Source organism: Phascolarctos cinereus, unplaced genomic scaffold (genome assembly GCF_003287225.1).
Source record: "Phascolarctos cinereus isolate Bilbo 61053 unplaced genomic scaffold, phaCin_HiC Scaffold_1;HRSCAF=81, whole genome shotgun sequence".
NCBI lineage: Eukaryota > Metazoa > Chordata > Mammalia > Diprotodontia > Phascolarctidae > Phascolarctos > Phascolarctos cinereus.
The window spans coordinates 189,137,896-189,156,844 of NW_027555514.1; the positions used below are offsets into that span (position 1 = coordinate 189,137,896).

General features: G+C 41.3%; 1 protein-coding gene across 1 annotated transcript; it reads right to left on the reverse strand.

Moving 5' to 3' along the window:
- Positions 1-817: 817 nt before the first annotated feature.
- DDX47 (DEAD-box helicase 47) lies at positions 818-18,835 on the reverse strand. Its single transcript, XM_021001665.2, has 12 exons — positions 18,687-18,835; positions 17,099-17,192; positions 8,057-8,245; positions 7,780-7,851; positions 7,443-7,561; positions 4,691-4,762; positions 4,480-4,596; positions 3,449-3,595; positions 2,728-2,865; positions 2,024-2,094; positions 1,581-1,710; positions 818-1,134 (listed from the first exon to the last, which is right to left on the reverse strand). The coding sequence occupies exons 1-12, from the start codon at positions 18,774-18,776 to the stop codon at positions 991-993; spliced, it is 1,383 nt and encodes a 460-aa protein (XP_020857324.1). The 5' UTR covers positions 18,777-18,835; the 3' UTR covers positions 818-990.
- Between the last annotated feature and the right edge of the window lie 114 nt (positions 18,836-18,949).

Here is an 18,949-nt window from a genome sequence, read left to right on the forward strand (position 1 = left end):
TAAAAATATTTAGCTTTATTCTTTTTTCTGTTTTGTTTTGCTAGGCAATGGGGTTAAGTGAATTGCCCAGGGTTACACAGCTACTAAGTGTCAAGTGTCTGAGGCTGGATTTGAACTCAGGTCCCCCTGACTCCAGGGCCAGTGTTCTATCCACTGTGCCTCCTAGCTGCCCCTAGATTTATTCTTGCATTGCCACTATTAAGACAGATTAGAGGTATGGTTTACTTTCAACCTTTTAAAGGTGAGGGAACTTTCTAATTCTTTTCATTATAGGCAGAGAAGCAGGGCCACATATGCTTAAAAACCACGTATGACAATGACAAAAACTTGCATTTCATCAGTTTAGCCTTTGTCTCAAAATTGTAAGGGGAAAATGGCTACTAACTGGCTATACAGGATACGGGACATATACAGGTAGTATAGTTTAACAAGATATACAACCAAGATTTAACAACTGATTAGATCACTGAGAGTGAAGGTAAATGACAAGGTTAGGAATCTACTTGAAAGTAAAGATTATGGTCCCCTCAAAAGAAATTGATAAGTCTGGAGAAGGAAGGGTTTGGGAGAAAATAAGCATTCCAATTTCAGTGAAATGACAATGGGACATCTGGGTAGAGATTTCCAGAATTCCCACTGATGATGTGTGCCTGGAGTTCTAGAGAGAGATTAGGCCTGATTGTGCAGAGATCTGGGAATCATCAGGGAAGACAGGGAGGAGGGGAAGGAAGGGGGGAGGAGGGGAGCGAAGAACTGTATGTCACAATAACAGGAGCTTAACGCTGGGTGCGGCACAGCAGTAAACAGAAACCAGCCATTTTGAGAAAAAAATATTCTGTAATAAAATATCAGCAAACAGAGAATTAGCACTTGTGCACTTAACCAGAGTCTTGGTTCAGGCTTGAAAAGTTTCAATCTGAAGAATATTGTCGGCAGGGTTCCTTTCTTGATTAAGTCCTCTTTTACCACAAATGAATCAAAAACAAGTCTTTATGAATGTGGCCGCGGGCCCTTCCTTTTCCTCATTTTTCCTCCAGCAACCTTGTTTCTTACACCCATAGCATTTTCTGTGTCATCATTGTCATCTTTATCTTCTCTCAAACGTTTCCTCTTCTCTCCTTGCTCCCTCATCTCCTACAAAAGAAGCAGAAAAGATGTTACATTTGCATTCTAATTACCTCACAACCTTCCCTAATTATTATTTTTTTTTATTTTTAGGCAATTGGGGTTAAGTGACTTGCCCAGGGTCACACAGCTAGTCAGTGTTTGGTCTGAGGCTGGATTTGAACTCAGGTCCTCCTGGCTTCAGGGCTGGTGCTCTATCCACTATGCCACCTAGCTGCCCCCAGACTAATTATTATTAAAAAAAAAAAGCCCTCCATTTTCCATCCCTCCAAAGAAAAAAATTCCAGGTAGGTAACATTTCTAAGGATGTATCTTTGTCTAGAGCAGGGGTGTGGAACCTGCAGCTTCGAGGCCACAGGTTCCCCACCCCTGGTCTAGAATTTCTTCACTAAAGGGATGAGACCGGATTTGACACATACTGAAGTCAGAAGAGAAAAAGAGACAAAGTCCCATACCATACGGGCAAATCTCTGGGCTTCTGCCACTCGTTCTGTCAGCAGCATGACCTCTTCTTCCTGAGTTGGGAAGGCAGGAAGTTTCTTCCCAATTAGATGTTCTATACGCTGGTAGAGTTCCACATCATACCTGCAAAAAAAAAGGAAGTTGGTATGACTTTGGATCATCTGAGACTCAAAATTCACCCCAAAGTCTAATAACCTGTTCCTCAGTTCCAAGCACAAGCCAAATAAAAATCCCTTGCAATGCCCATGAGAATGTTTCCCTTCCTTCCTTGCAATAACAAACATACCATCCATCTATAAAGGCACATGTGCATGTTAAGATTCTCTGCTTCTCAAAAAGATTAAGAAATGAAGTGGATGTTTCAACTATTCCCAAAGCAGAAGGAAAAGGAAAAGTTCTTTGGTTCTAGGGGCCAAGGGAAAGGAGGATCACTTACTGTGTGACAAAAGTGATTGACTTGCCAGAGCGCCCAGCTCGAGCTGTCCGACCCACTCGATGGATGTAATCCTTTAAAGAAAAAAAAAGAAGAAAAGAATTTCCATCAAAAGCAAAAATTACACCAGCACTAGAGAAATAAACGTGATAGTGTGAAGCCAGGTCCAAGAAAAACACTGCCACAATGTCTAATCCCAAACGAGAGAAAGGAGAGTCCCTATTACAAAAGGGCAAGCTGGCTTGGGACTGTGTTTCCAGATCGAGCATCTACTTAGTCTTTCTTGGTTCCTCATAAAGCCATTATAAGGGTGATGACCTCGCAGAGCCCCATTTTCCCTTCTTTTTGGCACGAGGACAATCTATAAATTATGTCCAAGGCTATGAGAAACTGAAAATCCCAAACTACAACCTAACATTCTGCTTGCTCCTCTAAAGCAATGGTGACTGACCGAAGCTAGCATGCATGAAACCCTCGCTGACTCACTCCTGTACCTGTGCGGTAAGCATTCTCCAACCATGACCCTGACAACCTGTTTTTTAGCACATAGTAAGCACCTGATAAATGCCTATTGACTTGACTTGGCCTTTTCTTCCTCTACAACTGTTCTTTTCTTATTTTTTAACATCCATTCATAGGGAAATCAGAAAATATTTCCCTTTAGAGACATGTTATTTAAGCTGCACCAGCAAGTCAACAGAACTTGCCTTGGAATGGGTGGGGATGTCAAAGTTGACTACGACATCCACATGGGGAATGTCCAGACCTCGACTTGCAACATCAGTGGCAAGCAGAATGGATCTTGCTTTTGCTTTGAATTTATTAAGAGATCCCAGGCGTTTATTCTGGAACAATGAAAAAAAAAAGACATGAGATTATGTGAGTGATGAGAAGAGAGCACATGACACTGGGAAATGTAAACAGAAGCACAGAACACAAGAAGCAAGTAGAAATCAGCTTAGTATATATCAATGTGATACAAGGGATGGTTTGTACAGAGTAGGGAAAAGGGAAGGGGGAAAGTTAGTGGAAAGTGACAAGGACTAAACAAGAGGAAGAAAAAGGCACCTACAACAGAAGAGAGCACGAACATTTAAAAATAAAATAAAATTCAGAAGGGAACATAACCAAGGGAATTTTCTTCTATTCTCTTGTTAAAATTTAAGATACACTTAATAGGAACAAACTGTACATAACAGAAGTCCAGTTTTGCATCCAATCTCCTTTTGATTCTCTGTCTATTAGAAGGTATCTGTAGATGACTAAGAACATTTTTAAAAATCCAGCTGAGGAACCTAGAGATCTTAGGAGGGAGTCATGAAGATTTTTTTTAAGCAGAGAAACAAAATGATCAGGCCTGTGTCTTAAGAATATTAATGGGGCAGCTCTATGGAGGACGGATTTGAAGGGGAGAGACTGGAAACACACCTGACTCATCTGTCCATGGAGAGGGATGGCAGTGAATCCAAGATTTCGAAGTAGCAAGGCTGTTCTCTGAGTATTGTTGCAAGTGCTGCAGAATACCATGAAGGAATTTCCTGCTAATTCATTCAGAATATAAACCAGGTAGCTGTCCTACAGAACACACAAAATGAGACAAGCAGTATTGATGATTTATATAATTGAACTGTTGGACAAGAAAACCTCTAAGGTCCCTTCCATCTCCAAATCATATTCCTAAGACTGAAACAGACAAAAGCAGATAGTTGGTTCTTAATTACACCCAAGCTCTCATTCATGAGTTGCAGTGGACAGCAAGGCATCCTGCTTTCCTTTCACTGATTTCTTTAATGGCATCATGAACAACTTATTTTTATGTATAATCTAGCAGCAGAGAGGACGTCATTAGAGATTTCCTTTCCAGTAATCTTATTTAGGTACCAGGAAAGGCCTTTTAAATCAAAATATGGAATTAATCTTTTCTTTCTACAGGCATTTCAACTCACACAATAACCTTAGAAAGAGAAGCTAACTTTACTAAGACCAGTATATTGTATTTGTAAGAGGCGATGTTATCAGGGCAGCTAGGTGGCACAGTGGATAGAGCACTGGCCCTGGAGTCAGGAGGACCTGAGTTCAAATCTGGCCTCAGACACACAACACTTGTGAGCTGTGTGACCCTGGGCAAGTCACTTAACCCCACTGCCTAGCCAAAAAAAAAAAAGAGGTGATGTTATCTATAACCAGCACTGAGTGGGGAGAAGTAGAGTAAGCATCAGGATGGGTGGCTGGCCAATTTTCGACATTTCTTTTCTTCTTGACCTGAGATTTTCTTATTTTGTCCTAAATGCTCCCAATGCAAAAATTTAAGTATAAAATGCATTCCAAAGACAAACACAAATTACTCTGCAATTTAGAAGTGCCTATATTACAACATCTACCCACTGAGATGGATCATCAAAAATCAACAATTTATCAGAGCTAAAAAACTAGGGGAACAGAAGGACAGAAATAGAGACCTTAAATTTGGAGGGAATAAAGAGGTAATACTGTTGTAGTTTCTCAACAGTCTGGTATTTGGAAGACACAGCACATTTCACAGGATTTTTCAGAGCTGCTCGCTGAAGTTTTTGCACCTGAAAAAATAAAATCAAAATTTGTAACTCTGATTCCTGCCTCAAGGCTACTTTACAAGTCAATTCATGGGTAAATATGAGAAACAAGACTCACCTTCTTGGTCATGGTAGCAGAGAAGAGAAATGTTTTACGATCTCGGGGAATTAGTTTCAGAATCTTGTCAACCTACGGTACAATTAAAGAAGAAAGTGAATTTAGCTCTTGGCCTGTCCCTTGGCTACTCCCCTCAGCACAGCAATTCATAACTGTCTTCTCACAAGTGCTGGGACCAAGTAGTTGGGGAATAAAAGGAGGTAGAATACATGACCGACACCGTATTTGAGTTCTGGTCGTTAGAGAAAAGAAAACTCTAGTAGCCATTTATTTATCATTTATCATTTATCTACCAAAAAAAAACCCCAATAGGCACATATCTGCTCAATGACAATTAGAGAGGTTATGACTTGGAGAAAGAAGTTCCTATCAGGAATACCTGGATTCAAAACCTGCCTCTGATGTTTGCTACTTGTTTGACCATTTTGTTGTTCAGTCTACCAGTCATGTCTTCAGGACCAACTATCCATGGGGTTCTCTTGGCAGAAAGTGGTTTGCCCTTTCCTTCTCCAGTGGACCCAGTGGATCCTTCTGTCAGGCAATCAGAGGTTAAGTGATTTGCTCTGCACCACAGTTATCATTAGCCTGAGTTTCCTCATTTATAAAATGAGGATAATAACATACTTCACAATAGTATGAATCTTGTAGAGTGGTGAAGCCCAAAATGCAATAATGTATTTGAAGCACTTTGCAAACATTAAAATACAATATAAAAAAAACTGTAGAGACATTTTCTCTCCTCTTTATATCCTCTTGGTGACTTCATCAACTTCCATGAGTTTAATTTTGATCTCTACACATATAACTCCCAGAACCAGTGTCTCCTCTGAGCATCAGTCCTAAACCACTGTCTTGTAGGTATTTCCAATTGTTCCAGAGATGATTCAGCTCAATATGTACAAAATATGACTCATTCTGTCTCCAAAACCCACTCTTCTAACAAATTTCTGTATTTCTGTGCAAGATACCAGCATTCTTGCAAGCTCCCAGATTCATAACTCCAGCTTTACCCTCAACACCTTAATCTCCCTCAACCAGCACCTCCAATCAGTTGCCAGATCTTACCATTTCTAACTCCACAATGTCTCTCACACCTGATCCCTTCTCACTAGTCACAGAGCAACAACTTCAGTTCAGGCCCTCCTCACCCCTCCCCTAGATGACTACAACGGCCTCCTAACTGGTCTCCTGCTTCATCTCTTTCTATTTCAGTCTATCCTACTCACTGCTGAAAAGGAGATTTTCTTTGAGCACAGATCTGAATGTGTCACTCCCCTACTCAATAAATCCCAATGGCTTTCTATTGCCTCTTGGATCAAATGTAAATTTTTTTTTTTTGGTGAGGCAAGTGGGGTTAAGTGACTTTTCTAGGGTCACACAGCTAGTAAGTGTCAGGTCTGAGAACAGATTTGAACTCAGGTCCTCTTGACTCCAGGGCCGGTGCTCTATCTACTGCGCCACTGCGCCACCTAGCTGCCCCCAACTGTAAATTCTTTCGGTTAGCTTTGAAAGCCCTTCACAACCTGCCCCCAATACATCTTTCCAATTTCTCTGTACACTACTCTCTCCCCAGTCCTACATTTTATAATCCAGTCAAACTATGTTACTTACACCTAGCACTCCATCTCATGACTTCTGGGCTTTTTAATAGCCAGCCTCAGTGTCTGGAATGCAGTCCTTCCTCACCTCTACCTCAAAGAATAACTACTGTTTCCTTCAAGATGGCAACTCAAGAAATCTTCTACATGAAGTCTTTCCTGATCCCGCCCACTGCTAGTGCCCTCCATCCATCTCTAACTACTTTGCATTTAACTGCCTTGCATTTATTTTTTATTAGTTCTATATATAATTATGTACGTATGTGCTGTCTTCCCTAATAGAATGCAAGCTCTTTGAGAACAGAGAATATTTAATATTTTGGTATTGTCTCCTTGGTGCCTGGCACAGAGTAGGTGCTTAATCAATGCTTGTTGACTAACTGATTAATTGCAAAACAGTCACCAAAAAGAAAGAACTCAGAAAAAACCTCAGCCAGCATATATTTCATCACTTGAACGGCTGAAGAGGCATGGTCTCTAGACCTTTCATATTTTTCCCTGCCTAACTGCCTTATACAAGGTGGTCTAAAAGTCTATTTAAGATAGTAAAGCTTTAAACTGCACTAAGACTTTTGGGCTACACTATAATAATTCGCTTTATATTTATTCTATATATACTTACCTATTTATTTGTTGACACACACATTAGAATGTAAGCTCCCTGAGAGTAGGAATTGTTTCATTTTTTTATGTCTTCAATGCCTAGCACAGTGCCTGACATATAGTAGGTGCTTAATAAATGTTTATCAATTAACATCATCATCAATAGGGAGACATAATGGTTACCAAGCACATCAAGATGTAATAACTAGGTAAAAGAGATCCTTCACACTGTGTCTTAGAAGCCTTAAACAAAATGTAAAAGGAAATATGGTCAATATATTTCTCAATATAAGCATACACAAATGGCCAGAGTACTGTCATGAAGCTAAATCCTAAGAGAAATAAGAAAGCTAAAATATTTTCAATTTGGAAGAGGAAAAAAGGTAAAATAAATAACAAAGATCCAAATTTGGGTGGACTGGGAACACAGAACCTGGTACACTACTCTAGACACAACAGCTGTTTAATAATATGTATAGTTTTTAAATTCAGGGCTTTTGTCCTAAGTGCCTGACTCTTCAGAAGGGGTAATAAACTACAAGTAAACTCACCTCTGTCTCAAAGTCCATATTTAATATTCGGTCTGCTTCATCCATGACCAAGTATTTGAGGGCTCGCAAGTTGAAACCTTTTGTGTTTTCCAAGTGGTCAATCAGGCGGCCAGGTGTTGCTACCAAGAAAAGTTTGAAGAAAAAAATGAGTAAATCCAAGAAATTCAAAAGAGAACGAAGAGAATTAACTGTACCACACAAAAGAATTCAAAGGGATAAAGACTACAGATAATCTTGATGTTCCTCAAGGTCCCAAGAAAATAACAGACTCCCCGCCTCCACCATCATCATCACCCCATTTCACCACTAGTAGTGTCTTACAAATAGAGCAACTTACCTATTATCACATGTGGTTTTTTAGCCAAGGCCAAAGATTGGGACATGCTATCAATTCCACCCACAATTACAGCTAAAGAGGAAAAGAATATGAAGTTGGTGCAAGAAGAAGCTCCATGATTAATTTTAAATCAATCACAATTGATTCCGTAATATTTTATCAGCTACTCAAGTCTATAACCTAATATGAAATTAATATTTTCTCTCACTATTCTTTTTTACACCCTTTCAACCTGTCCTATAACCCTTACTATTATGGCTCTTCTTTGTTCACTCACCACATTCAACTCCGATGGAAGACCCCAAGGCTTCAAACTGCTCTGAGATCTGAAAGGCCAGTTCCCGAGTGGGGGTGAGAACCAGAGCAAAAACCCGTTGTGGTGTCTCTAGCAAAGCATTCAGGATGGGCAGAGCAAAGGCCCCTGTTTTTCCAGAGCCTGTTTCTGCCAGACCAATGATATCACGACCTACGAGAAAGGAAGACAATAGTTTAAACTTCAGTTTGTAGATAAAAGAATTTTAGCTCTGCTTCAGAAAGTTTGTCAGTTTACATGCTAAGGAATGATCTACCTCTGTTCAAATAAGGTAATACACAGACTGTAGATTACCCAGGTTTCTTATCTATGTTTTTTTTCCTAGAAGCAGCTGTCATAAACGTTCCCTGATTATTGCATAATAGAACTTTACTTGAAGATCACCGAACACAACAGCCAAACCAGATTAAAATGTAGATAGAAAATACTGAACAAAATAAAAATGTAACAGAACAGAGATAATGTTAGTAAGTGGTCTTCTAAGTCAACAGGCTGCCCGCAGGGACGTACAGTTTAAAGGCCCTATTTCTATTCAAGTTTGCCACTACTAATCTAGTATAACTTCCCAATGAATGTGAGAATCCCCTCTATAGCTCTGGCAGATGATCACCCAGCTTCTGCTTGGATTCTTATATTGACCTGGAACTCACTCCAATACATTTTAGACAACTTCAATTATTAGAAATTTTTACCCACAAAATCCAAATCTGCCCTCCTAAAACTTTCATTCATTACATCTACTAATGCTGTAGAGTAGCGGTCAGCAAAGTATCGCCAAAGAGCCAAATCCAAGTGCCATCTGGTTTTTAGTGCAACCTCATTAAAAAATTAGCCACAGTTTCTCTAGACCTATAAAAAGTAAATCCAAATCCTCCTCCACATGACACCCCTTCAATATTTTTTAAAAATCATAATATTCCAGCTAACTTTTTTCTTTTCAAGGATGAATACCCCTAGTTCTTCAACTGTTCTGTGTATCACCTGATCTCCAAACCCTTCACATTCCAGTTACAGTCCTCTAGGTAGATGATAACCCTCTTCATATATGGCATTATTTATGGCCTAATATCAAATATGGCATATATTAGAACTGAACACAGCATTCCAGATGCACTCTGGTCAATTCAATTAAAGACATATGCAAAATACTGTGGATACAAAACTGAAACAAGACATAGCTGGTGCTTTCTAGGAGCCTACAAATTAATAGAACGCAGACACAAATTACTACGATAGAATGTGATAAGGGCAAAGGAGAGCTCAACAGACAAGGAAGAAAGATTGTGAAGAGAAAGATGGCGGAAGGACTCCTGGAGGTGGCACCTGGGCTGGACTTGGAAGGCAAGTATTTCAATAAGTGGAAGAAGGGAAAGGAGAACCTACTGAAGTCTGGAGTACATAGAGAGAACAAGTTGAGAATGAGAAACAATGAGTAGTCCATGGTCTAATACCTCTGGACATGAGTAGTGAGAAATGAGACTGGGAAGGTAAACTGAAGACAGACTGCATACAACCCTGAAGGACCAGATCAGGAGTCCATAATCAGTATACAACAGGAACTCACTGTTTTTAAGCAGAGGAGTAACAATAAAGGGGAGGGGTAATGAGAACAAGAAATTTAACTCAATTTACCTCAACTGACATTTAGAAAGTATCTACTAGAAACACGAAGACAAAAATGAAATAGTCCTTACCCTAAAGAATCCAACTGATGGATGCACCAGATATACTGACAAGTAAATTAATACAGGGTAATCTGAGGAGAAAGACAGCTGCTTGAGGAAGGGGGGGGAGGGCACAGAATAGGGAAGGCTTCATGGAGGCAGTGAGATGAGCTTAGTCTTTAAAGAAGTAAGGATTTTAAGCAGCAGAGATAAAGGGGAACATTACAGGCAAGACGAGCCACTTGGGCAAAGACCCTCAAACAGGAGACTTCAGCTGCAGCAACCAGCTAGCGAAGCCAACTTGGCTAGAATGTGGGGTACAGAGCAGGGAAGATAGGAGGAAGTCAGACCACAGGGCTCTGTGCATGACAGACTCATGAGTTTGAACTTCAATCTAGAGGTAATAAGGAAACACGGAAGAGTTCTAAAGAAAGGAAGACTGACAGAATCACATCTGCTTTATAAACATTAACTTGGCAGCTAGATAACTGGAGAAGGGAGAGACCAGAAGAAGAAAGAGTCGCTAATTAGGAGACTATTATGATAATCCAGGTGAGAGGTCATGAATGCCTGAGATAGGCTAAGGGCTACTGTATGAGTAAAGAGAAGGGAATAAATGCCAGAGACACTGTAGTAGCAGTAGTAGCAGCAGTAGCAACAGTAATAATAACAGTAGTAGTAATAGAAGCTAGTACTTACATAGTACTTTAAGGCTTGTAAGGCACTTTGCAAATGTTGTATCATTCTATCCTCACAACAATCATAGGAAGTAGATGCCATCCTTATCCCTATTTTAATGATGAGGAAACTGAGGCAAACAGTGATTTTAAGTGAAGTGGCCTGGCTAGGGTCATACAGCTAATAAGCGTCTGAGGCAAAATTTGAACTTGGGTGACCCCAAAGCACTCTAACCACTGCGCCACCTAGCTGCCTTCCTGTAAAAGTAGAATCAATAAAATCTGGCAACTGATTGGAAAGAGAGAGAGAGATAGGAAAGAGTCAAAGATGACTCCAAGTTTACAAACCTGGGTGGCTGCAATGGTGCCATCAAGAAAATTAAAAAAGAAATCTGGAAGAGGATAGGGCTGGGTGCAGAAGGCAGGAGATAAGCTATTCCATTTTGTACAGGTCGAGTTTGAGACGCCAAGGAAACATTCAAGCAATTGACAATACAGAAGCACAGCTCAGGCAAGAACTCAGGGCTGGCTATAAAGATGGGGGCATTATCTGTGTAGGAGAGGCAGCAGGGTGCAGCAGCACAGAGCTGGTATCAGAACTAGGAAAACCCCCTCTGATGACACAATGACTGTGTGACCTCAGGTACGTCGCCTAACATCTCGATGTTTTAAGCAACTCTAAGACTAAGCTGCAGAGAAGGTGCTGATCGGCATTGGCTGGGAGATCACTGAGGTAATAAGGTCCCATAAAAGGGAGGGGATGTGATCAAGAACACAAGTAGAGGTTTGGGCCTGGCCAAGGAGAAAGGCCATGTCCTCCTCAGAAACTGGAGAAAAGGAAGAGATGACAGGGAACAGTTTGTTTGAACATTTCTTTTGTCTCCCTCCCACAATTCTCCCTCTCCCTCCGATTCCTCCTCCTTCCCAACGAAAAGAAACACTGCACAAAACACTTACAACAAATTCACACTGTCAGGTTAACAAACATCCCCACACTGGCCATGTCTAACAACTCTGTCTCACTCTGCTGCTTAGCCCATTGCCTCTCCGGTCCTGTCCTGTGCCTGTCTTTGCTGCCAGGCCCTCTCTCCTCTCCTGCTACTGCTCACTCCTCTGGCAGTTCTGGGGAGAAGTTGCTGTCATTTCTCACTGCATTTACAGTGTGGACTTCAAAGCTTTTCTGGAATAGGCATCTTCCTCCTTCCAGGGAGCCGTCTTGGCTGTAAGGCCCAATGATCTTTCAAATGCCAGAACAGATGGTCTTTTCTCAGCCCTCATCACCCGTCTGGACCTTTCTGCCCCACTCGACTCTGTTGAACACCATCCCAATACTCTTTCCTCAGTATACTTTGCTGGACTCTCATGTGTATCATGCTGCCTGTGTCTGTACCCCAAGACCATAACCAAGGCCCTCTTCTCTTCTCTCCGTTCTTGGTGGCCTCTTCAGCTCTCCTGAGTTTAATCATCACATCTATGCTGACAACGCCCAGATCTAAATATCCTGCCACAGTCTCTCCCCTGCTCTTCATTCTCACATCACCAACTACTTATTGAACATTTCAAACTTTCCGATCCATTACCTTTCCTTCCAAACCCACTCCTCTTCCAAACCTCCCTAGCTCTTCTCCTTGGTTTCAGCTCTGCCAACATCCTGCCCCAGCCCTTTGGTACCCTTACCCTTCCTTTTTAGCTTCCTTTTGGGCACTATCTTTGCCCTTAGATCAGACCTACACAACTCGGTAGTAGGTAGGGGCCAAAATTAAAATAGGCTGATCTTCCCCAAGCCGCAGATAGGATTTTAGCTGCTCACTTTCCAAGTAAAGGTATAATTAATGATTAAACTATTTCTCAAAAACACTTTTTTTATATGGACATAATCCAGAAACGGCAATCAGCGAACACTTCTTTATGAAGTCACCTTATATAAAAGACTTCCCAGTAGCAGCAATTTCTTTAGAAATCTGAAAACTAATCTTAGTAGCTGACTCATTTTCTGAGTGTAGTCTCTTGAAAAACTGTTGATCCCCACTGAGAATTTTCAAAAATTAGACACTTTAATTTATTTTTCATTGGTGTCCAATTTGCTTAAGTCAGGATGTTATGATTCAAAATGGCAACAAAGATTCAAAATGTTTTCCTTCAGAACAGTTATTACTTCTCAGCAAACAAGGCGCAACATTTTGTCTCTCATGTAATAAGTACCTATTTGTCCACTCTGGATTAAACACTCTATGTTCTGATTTGATTTTGTTTCTTTTTAATCACCCCTTTTACAAAGTCATCCCCAAAACTTTAATGTTAGAACCAAAAAATCTCCCCAGCAACTGCTCACCTACAAAGAAATACTGAACTGAGCGTCTGACCTTGGAGAGAGCACTAGACGCTCGTGTAACTTGGAACGCAGGCCCAGCAAAGAGGGAGGGGAAGAAGCCCTCATGTTGTTGCCACTCATTGCATAGTGAGCATCAGCTGCGTTGGCACGTGGCTGCACTCACTTTGTCCCTGCTCAACACCACTGAAAACACAGTAAAAAGACAGACTCTCCCTTCTCTCAGAGTAGAGACAGACTGATGACGGTTGGTTGCCACGAGTCACGTGACAAACAGAAGTGAGTAGGCTGTGGCAATCTCTACATTTTTCAGAGCCAACCAAAATCCTCTGGGCTGTATATTGTGCAGGCCTGCCTTAGACTGAAAGTTCCTAAAGGGCAAGGATTGTCTCTCCTCTTCTTATTTGTATCCCCAGTGCTTGCACAATGACTGGCACATAGTAGGTGCTTAATAAATGTTTAGTGACTATTGTTTATTGTTTGTCCTTCATTGGAGGGTGAGGGTGATGTCTTGACTTGTGGATTTAAGAGAGTTAGAGCTGTGCAAAGTCATCAGCCTCACTGTCTTCTCCAGGGTCATCTGAGTCCAGTGACAAGACTTAAATCAGGACAACTGGAGATGACCCCAGATGCAGTGGGACACTTTGCCCTTTTTAAGCTAAGGTCTTTCCCAGGTTTCAGTTTGTCTGAGGCAACACCCATTCAGTGATTTAAGGCTAGGTAAGAAATAAGGCAAAAGATGGCTTTGCCTACTTAGTCTGCCTACTAAAAATATATATATATATACACCAAACTGGGAGGGGAAGACCCTCAGGGTTTCTGGCCAGAACAGAGACTACTGACTGCTACTGTTAAGGGCACCACCAGTCAACCAACTTTATAATCTCAGTATCACCAACTCCTCTCCCTTCCTTTCCCCACATCAGTTACCAAATCTTGTCATTTCTTTCTCAACAACATCTCTTGCATATATTCCCTTCTCCCCACTCACACAACCACCACCCTAGTGGAAGACCTCATTACCTCTTGCCTGCACTACTGCAATAATCTCCTAATTATATTTACCAACTCCCCACTGTCTCCCCAACTCTCTCCACCCCAATCCATCCTAAATGCAAAGTCTGACCATGTTGTCCTCCCCCACCACACTTAATAAACCTCAATGGCTCCCTTTCACCTCTAAAATCAAATTTACATTTGATTTGGCATTTTGGCTGCATATAAAATCCTTTACAACATGGGCCCTTCTTGTCTTTATAGTCTCTTAACACATCGTTTTCCATACATTTAGAATCCTTGGCCTCCTTTAAAGCTGAACTCAAGCACCATCTCCTCTAGGAGCCTTTATGGTTGTGATTTCCTTCTCCTCTAAGGTTCCCAAAAGTCCCAGTGCAATGTTAAGCCATTAGAGTTTAAATCAGCTTTAAGACTTTTGGGACACCCTGAATTTTATCTTTGCTGATTTATAAATGCAGCCTTCCCCACTGGAAAGAAATCTCTTTAAGGACAGGGGCTAAGTTTTTGGTTTTTTTCCTTTGTATTCTCTGCACTTAGTACAGCACCTAGCACACAGTAAGTACTTAATAAATGCCTAATGATTATCTCTACATTCCTTTACAAACACTATTTCATACCAAACCTTTGAATTACTTGCCATTCCCCAATCATAACTCACACTTTCAAGTTTATGCCTTTCTTCTCATATCCCATCTTCTGAATTCCATCAACCTTGTACTAGACCTCATTTCTTCTTAATGCCTAACAGACTCTCCTATCTTCACCCTGTAATCATGCAGCTGTTGAACCAATTTTTCTCATGCACAAATCTCATTATCTCACTCCACTGTACAAGGGTTACTGTACCTTGTTTAATTCCACAGAACAAGATGCCCCTCCTAGGATAAGCCCATCATTTCTAATCTCATTATCAAGCTGCTAACTCAAGCCCTGACCCCACCTCTCTCAGCTTCCTCTCCCCAATGAGAGGAGGGCCCAAGTACCAAGCTCCCCAGCAAAGTCTTTCTTTAAAGAGACAGAAATTGGACTTTCAGCCCACTCCATTTTGCATCTGCTTCTCTGCCTGGTTGCCACTCCATGGAACAAGATGCCCCAATGCCAGGTATAACCTGATGCTCCCCACCTTTCTCGCCTACTTTTGTGTACTGTCTCCCCCCATTAGACTGTAAGCTCCTGGAGCTTATTTGTATTACCAGTACTTAGCACAGTGCCTGGCACATAGTAGGTGCTTAATAAATGTTTACTGAATTGAATTGAAAATGTCACCCCTCTGCACAAAAATATTCAGTGGTTCCCTACTTATTACTAAGCAGAATTCAAACTCCTTTGCCTGGTATTCAAGGCCCTCCACAATCTGGTGCCACCCTACATTTCCAGTCTTTTCTCACTCTCTAGGGAACATAAACTACAGAGAAATCAAGTGACTTTCCACTACCATAAGAGAAGGAGTACCCTCTCACTTCTTTGCTTTTGCCCATGCTGTCCCCTATGCCAGGAGTGTCATTCCTCCTCCACTAGGACTAGGAATTCCTACCCATCCCTTCATCTGCCACCTTTCCTGTGAAACTTTCCTTGTTAGTAATGATCATCTCCCCCAAACCTCACTTAGTATTTTCTTTTGTAATTATATAATGTAGTTATCATGTAACATCTATTGCAGTTTTTTGAGTCTGCACATCTTCCTCCAAGTAGACTGTAAATATAGTGTCTCTTCTAAACTTCATATACTACTAGCCACCTAGCCTGCTCTGTATACAGCAGGGCATTAAAAATTTCTGAATAAATGAGTCAATATATGTATGTATACATGTGTATATGTACTATATGTGTGAGTATGTATATGTATGTGCGTGTGTTTATCCTTCCTGCTAGATTGAAAGCTAACTGAGAAGAATCACATCTCATTCTTATTCATATCTTCCTCAGCATCTAGAAGAGTACACTGCCCAACTGAAAAAAATTCCTTGAATGAATGTATTATTTCACGCTACTTAATGTGTCCTGGTCTCTCCAACTAAAGCTACCAGACAGGGCACTTGGACTAACAGTGGATGACAATAAACTAATTTTAATTAACTAGACAGAAACAAATTTTATTAATCTCTTTTTTTTTTGGCTAGGCAATGGGGTCAAGTGACTTGCCCAATGTCACACAGCTAGTAAGTGTTATGTGTCTGAGGCCGGATTTGAACTCAGGTCCTCCTGAATCCAGGGCTGGTGCTCTATCCCCTGCGCCACCTAGCTGCCCCCTAAGGAATTGTACTGGGGTTTTTTTGTTTTGTTTTGTTTGTTTTTGGCAATTGGGGTTAACTGACTTGCCCAGGGTCACACAGCTAGTAAGTGTCAAGTGTTTGGTCTGAGGCCAGATTTGAACTGAGGTCCTCCTGAATCCAGGGCCAGTGCTCTATCCACTGCGCCACCTAGCTGCCCCAAATTTTATTAATCTCAAATGCTGGGTAAGTGTGAATACTTTTTTTCCCCCAACACAGCCAAGAAAAAAACTCCTTATATTTAATGACTACAACTTCTTATATTTGTGATCATAATACCAACATTTTACATGAAATATGCATGTCACTTACAATCATAGATAATGAAGTGGGAATTCCCTGGGGTCAGCAAAGCACACTGGGGGCCTGTGAGGTCTCCAAGCTGTTTCCACCACAGGAGTTACACCCTACCAGCATCAGGAGGCCAGGCACCGAAGTCAAGAGACAGTCACAGGCCCAGGTGGGAGTCTTTCAGCCTCTCCCCTCCCAAGGGTTACTACCATGAAAAAAATGTTTTCTCCTCAAATTTTCCTACTTTGTTCAGTTCTTGCCTCTGCAAATATTCTCTCTCCATCATACCCACCAAACAGAATGCAGTAAGCTTCTTGAAAGCTAGGATTGTCATTTCCAACCCCTGGCACAGAAGAATACTATTTTTTGTATTTAATATAAAATGCATCTTTAATGCCCATTATCTGCTTTCTGGAACCTAAAGAACTCCCTACCTTGCTTCTCCCTTCTCTTGGGTCTAATGGGAATGGACCTAGAGAAAGGGTTCAAAACTGTTTTTCATGTCATGGAATCTTCTGGCAGTCTGATGAAACCTCTTCTTGAGCTAATGTTTTTAAATGCATAAAATAATAAAAATACATAAGATTACTAAGGAAATCAATTATCTTAAAATAAAATTACCCAAAGATTTTTAATAACAAGCCCACAGATCTCACATTAAGAATCCCTGTATTAAGAGAGGGAACAATCTGACCTAGGTGCCTTCCTTTCTGTGTTGTTTTCTGTCATCTACTGTATGTTATTTCAGTTTAACTTACCTTCCAGTGCCATAGGAATAGCTTCAATCTGGATTTTGGTTGGCGTCTTCCATCCCAACTGGTCACAGGCATCGCACAATACTTCTGTCACACCCTTTGAGTTCAGAGAAAAGAAACCTCAGCTTTTGCCCACAAAGCTCTTTTCCTTCCTGTACATTTAGCTTAGCAGGTATCACTTTAGTCACTCAAAAAACATTTATTAAGCACCTATTAAGTGCTAAGTGCTGGAGATACTAAAAAAGGCAAAAAACAGTCCCTGCTCTCAAGGGCCTCACAATCTGATGGGGGAGACAATATGTAAAGAACTATATACAAATAATGTATGCACATCATACATATATATGTATGTGTATACACACACACATAGAATAAATCCACAATTCGTCTTATACATACTTTACACACACACGGGACAAATTGTGAATTTATCCAATAAGTATCCTTATATGAATAATACGCTATGTACACATACAGGAAAAATTGAGGATTTATCCAATAAGTGTTCTTACATTCATACCCTATGTACACATATAAGGTAAAGTTTGGATTTATTCTATATGTATTCTTATACCCTATATATATACACAGGCTAAATTGCGGCATTTTCTTATATGTAATCATATATATGCCATAGACACATACAGGATACATTGTAATTTTTCCTCAGGCTGCAAGACGGTATAATGGATAGAATGCAGGACCTGGAATCAGGAAGACTGATTCCAGTAACCCTTGGGCAAGTCACTTAGCCCTGTTTGCCTCAGGTTCTGCATCTGTAAAATGAGCTACAGAAGGATATGGCAAACCACTCCAGTAACTGCCAAAAAAAAAAAACCCAAATGGGATCATGGGAAGAGTTAGACACGACTGAAAAAAAACTGTATTATGTACGTCATATATAGGTGGTGTGTGTATAGAAATATAGATAGATACGTGCGTATGAAAATTCACACAGGATAATTCTATAACTTATCTCATACATCTAGGATAATTCTCACATATATACGATAATTCTGCAATTTATCTCATGCATCTAGGATAATTCTGCAGTTTATCTCATACATCCGTATACACGTACACATACACATACATCTAGGTATATCCATCCTAGAGAGGGACGAGGTGTGCATGCAACCCTTTCCCAGGTGCGGACACGGGCCTGTCCCTCCCCTTCAGAAAGACTGGTGATGCCCACGCAGGTGGTAGCCTCCTGCAGGCAGGGTCGAGCTCGGAAAGACACATCTCCCCGGGCTCAAAGACCGAGGAAGCGGGTGCTGACCTGGGCCAAGAGCTGAGACGAGGGGCCTATACCAGGCACAATGCCTGGCAGGCCGTAAGTGCTTAATGAGGGTTTAAGAACTGACTACCCAGTCCAGCAGTGCAGCACACAGGAAGCGCTTAATAAATGTTTACGGCCAGACTGCCCAGCCCACTACCTGGCACACTGTAGGCGCTTAAACGTTTATGGTCTGACTGCCCGAAACTTCCAGCCTGGAATGCGTAGGGTTCCCAGACCGATCTAGGAGCTGGCTATGTAAAAATAAAAAAGGAAAAATGAATAAATATAAGCGGCCCACCCGGCCCTTACCAGGTCTTTAAATGTTTTAGTCTCCTGAACCTCGGCCTCCGTTGCATCCGACGAGCCAGCAGCTGAATCGTGCTCCGTGGCCGCCGCCATGTTGAGCTTGCGCTCGAAGGCTACGGCCACCGCACGGGATCCTGGGAAATGTAGTTCCACTTCCTTCTCGGCCTCTGTCTTCCCTCCCCTCCCTACCTCCACCCCACACTCGCGCGGAATCCTGGGGAGTGTAGTTCCTTGTTTCTTCTCAGCCTCTGGCTTCCCTCCCCTCC

What these genes read in the sequence shown, in the direction of transcription:
- DDX47 (XM_021001665.2), bottom strand. Translation starts at nt 18,776, where the DNA reads ATGGCGGCGGCCACGGAGCACGATTCAGCTGCTGGCTCGTCGGATGCA. An exon ending in CTAAAACATTTAAAGACCTG is followed by an intron (nt 17,193 to 18,686) that starts GTAAGGGCCGGG and finishes CTGAACTCAAAG; the next exon opens with GGTGTGACAGAAGTATTGTG. An exon ending in AAAACCACATGTGATAATAG is followed by an intron (nt 7,562 to 7,779) that starts GTAAGTTGCTCT and finishes TTTTCTTGGTAG; the next exon opens with CAACACCTGGCCGCCTGATT.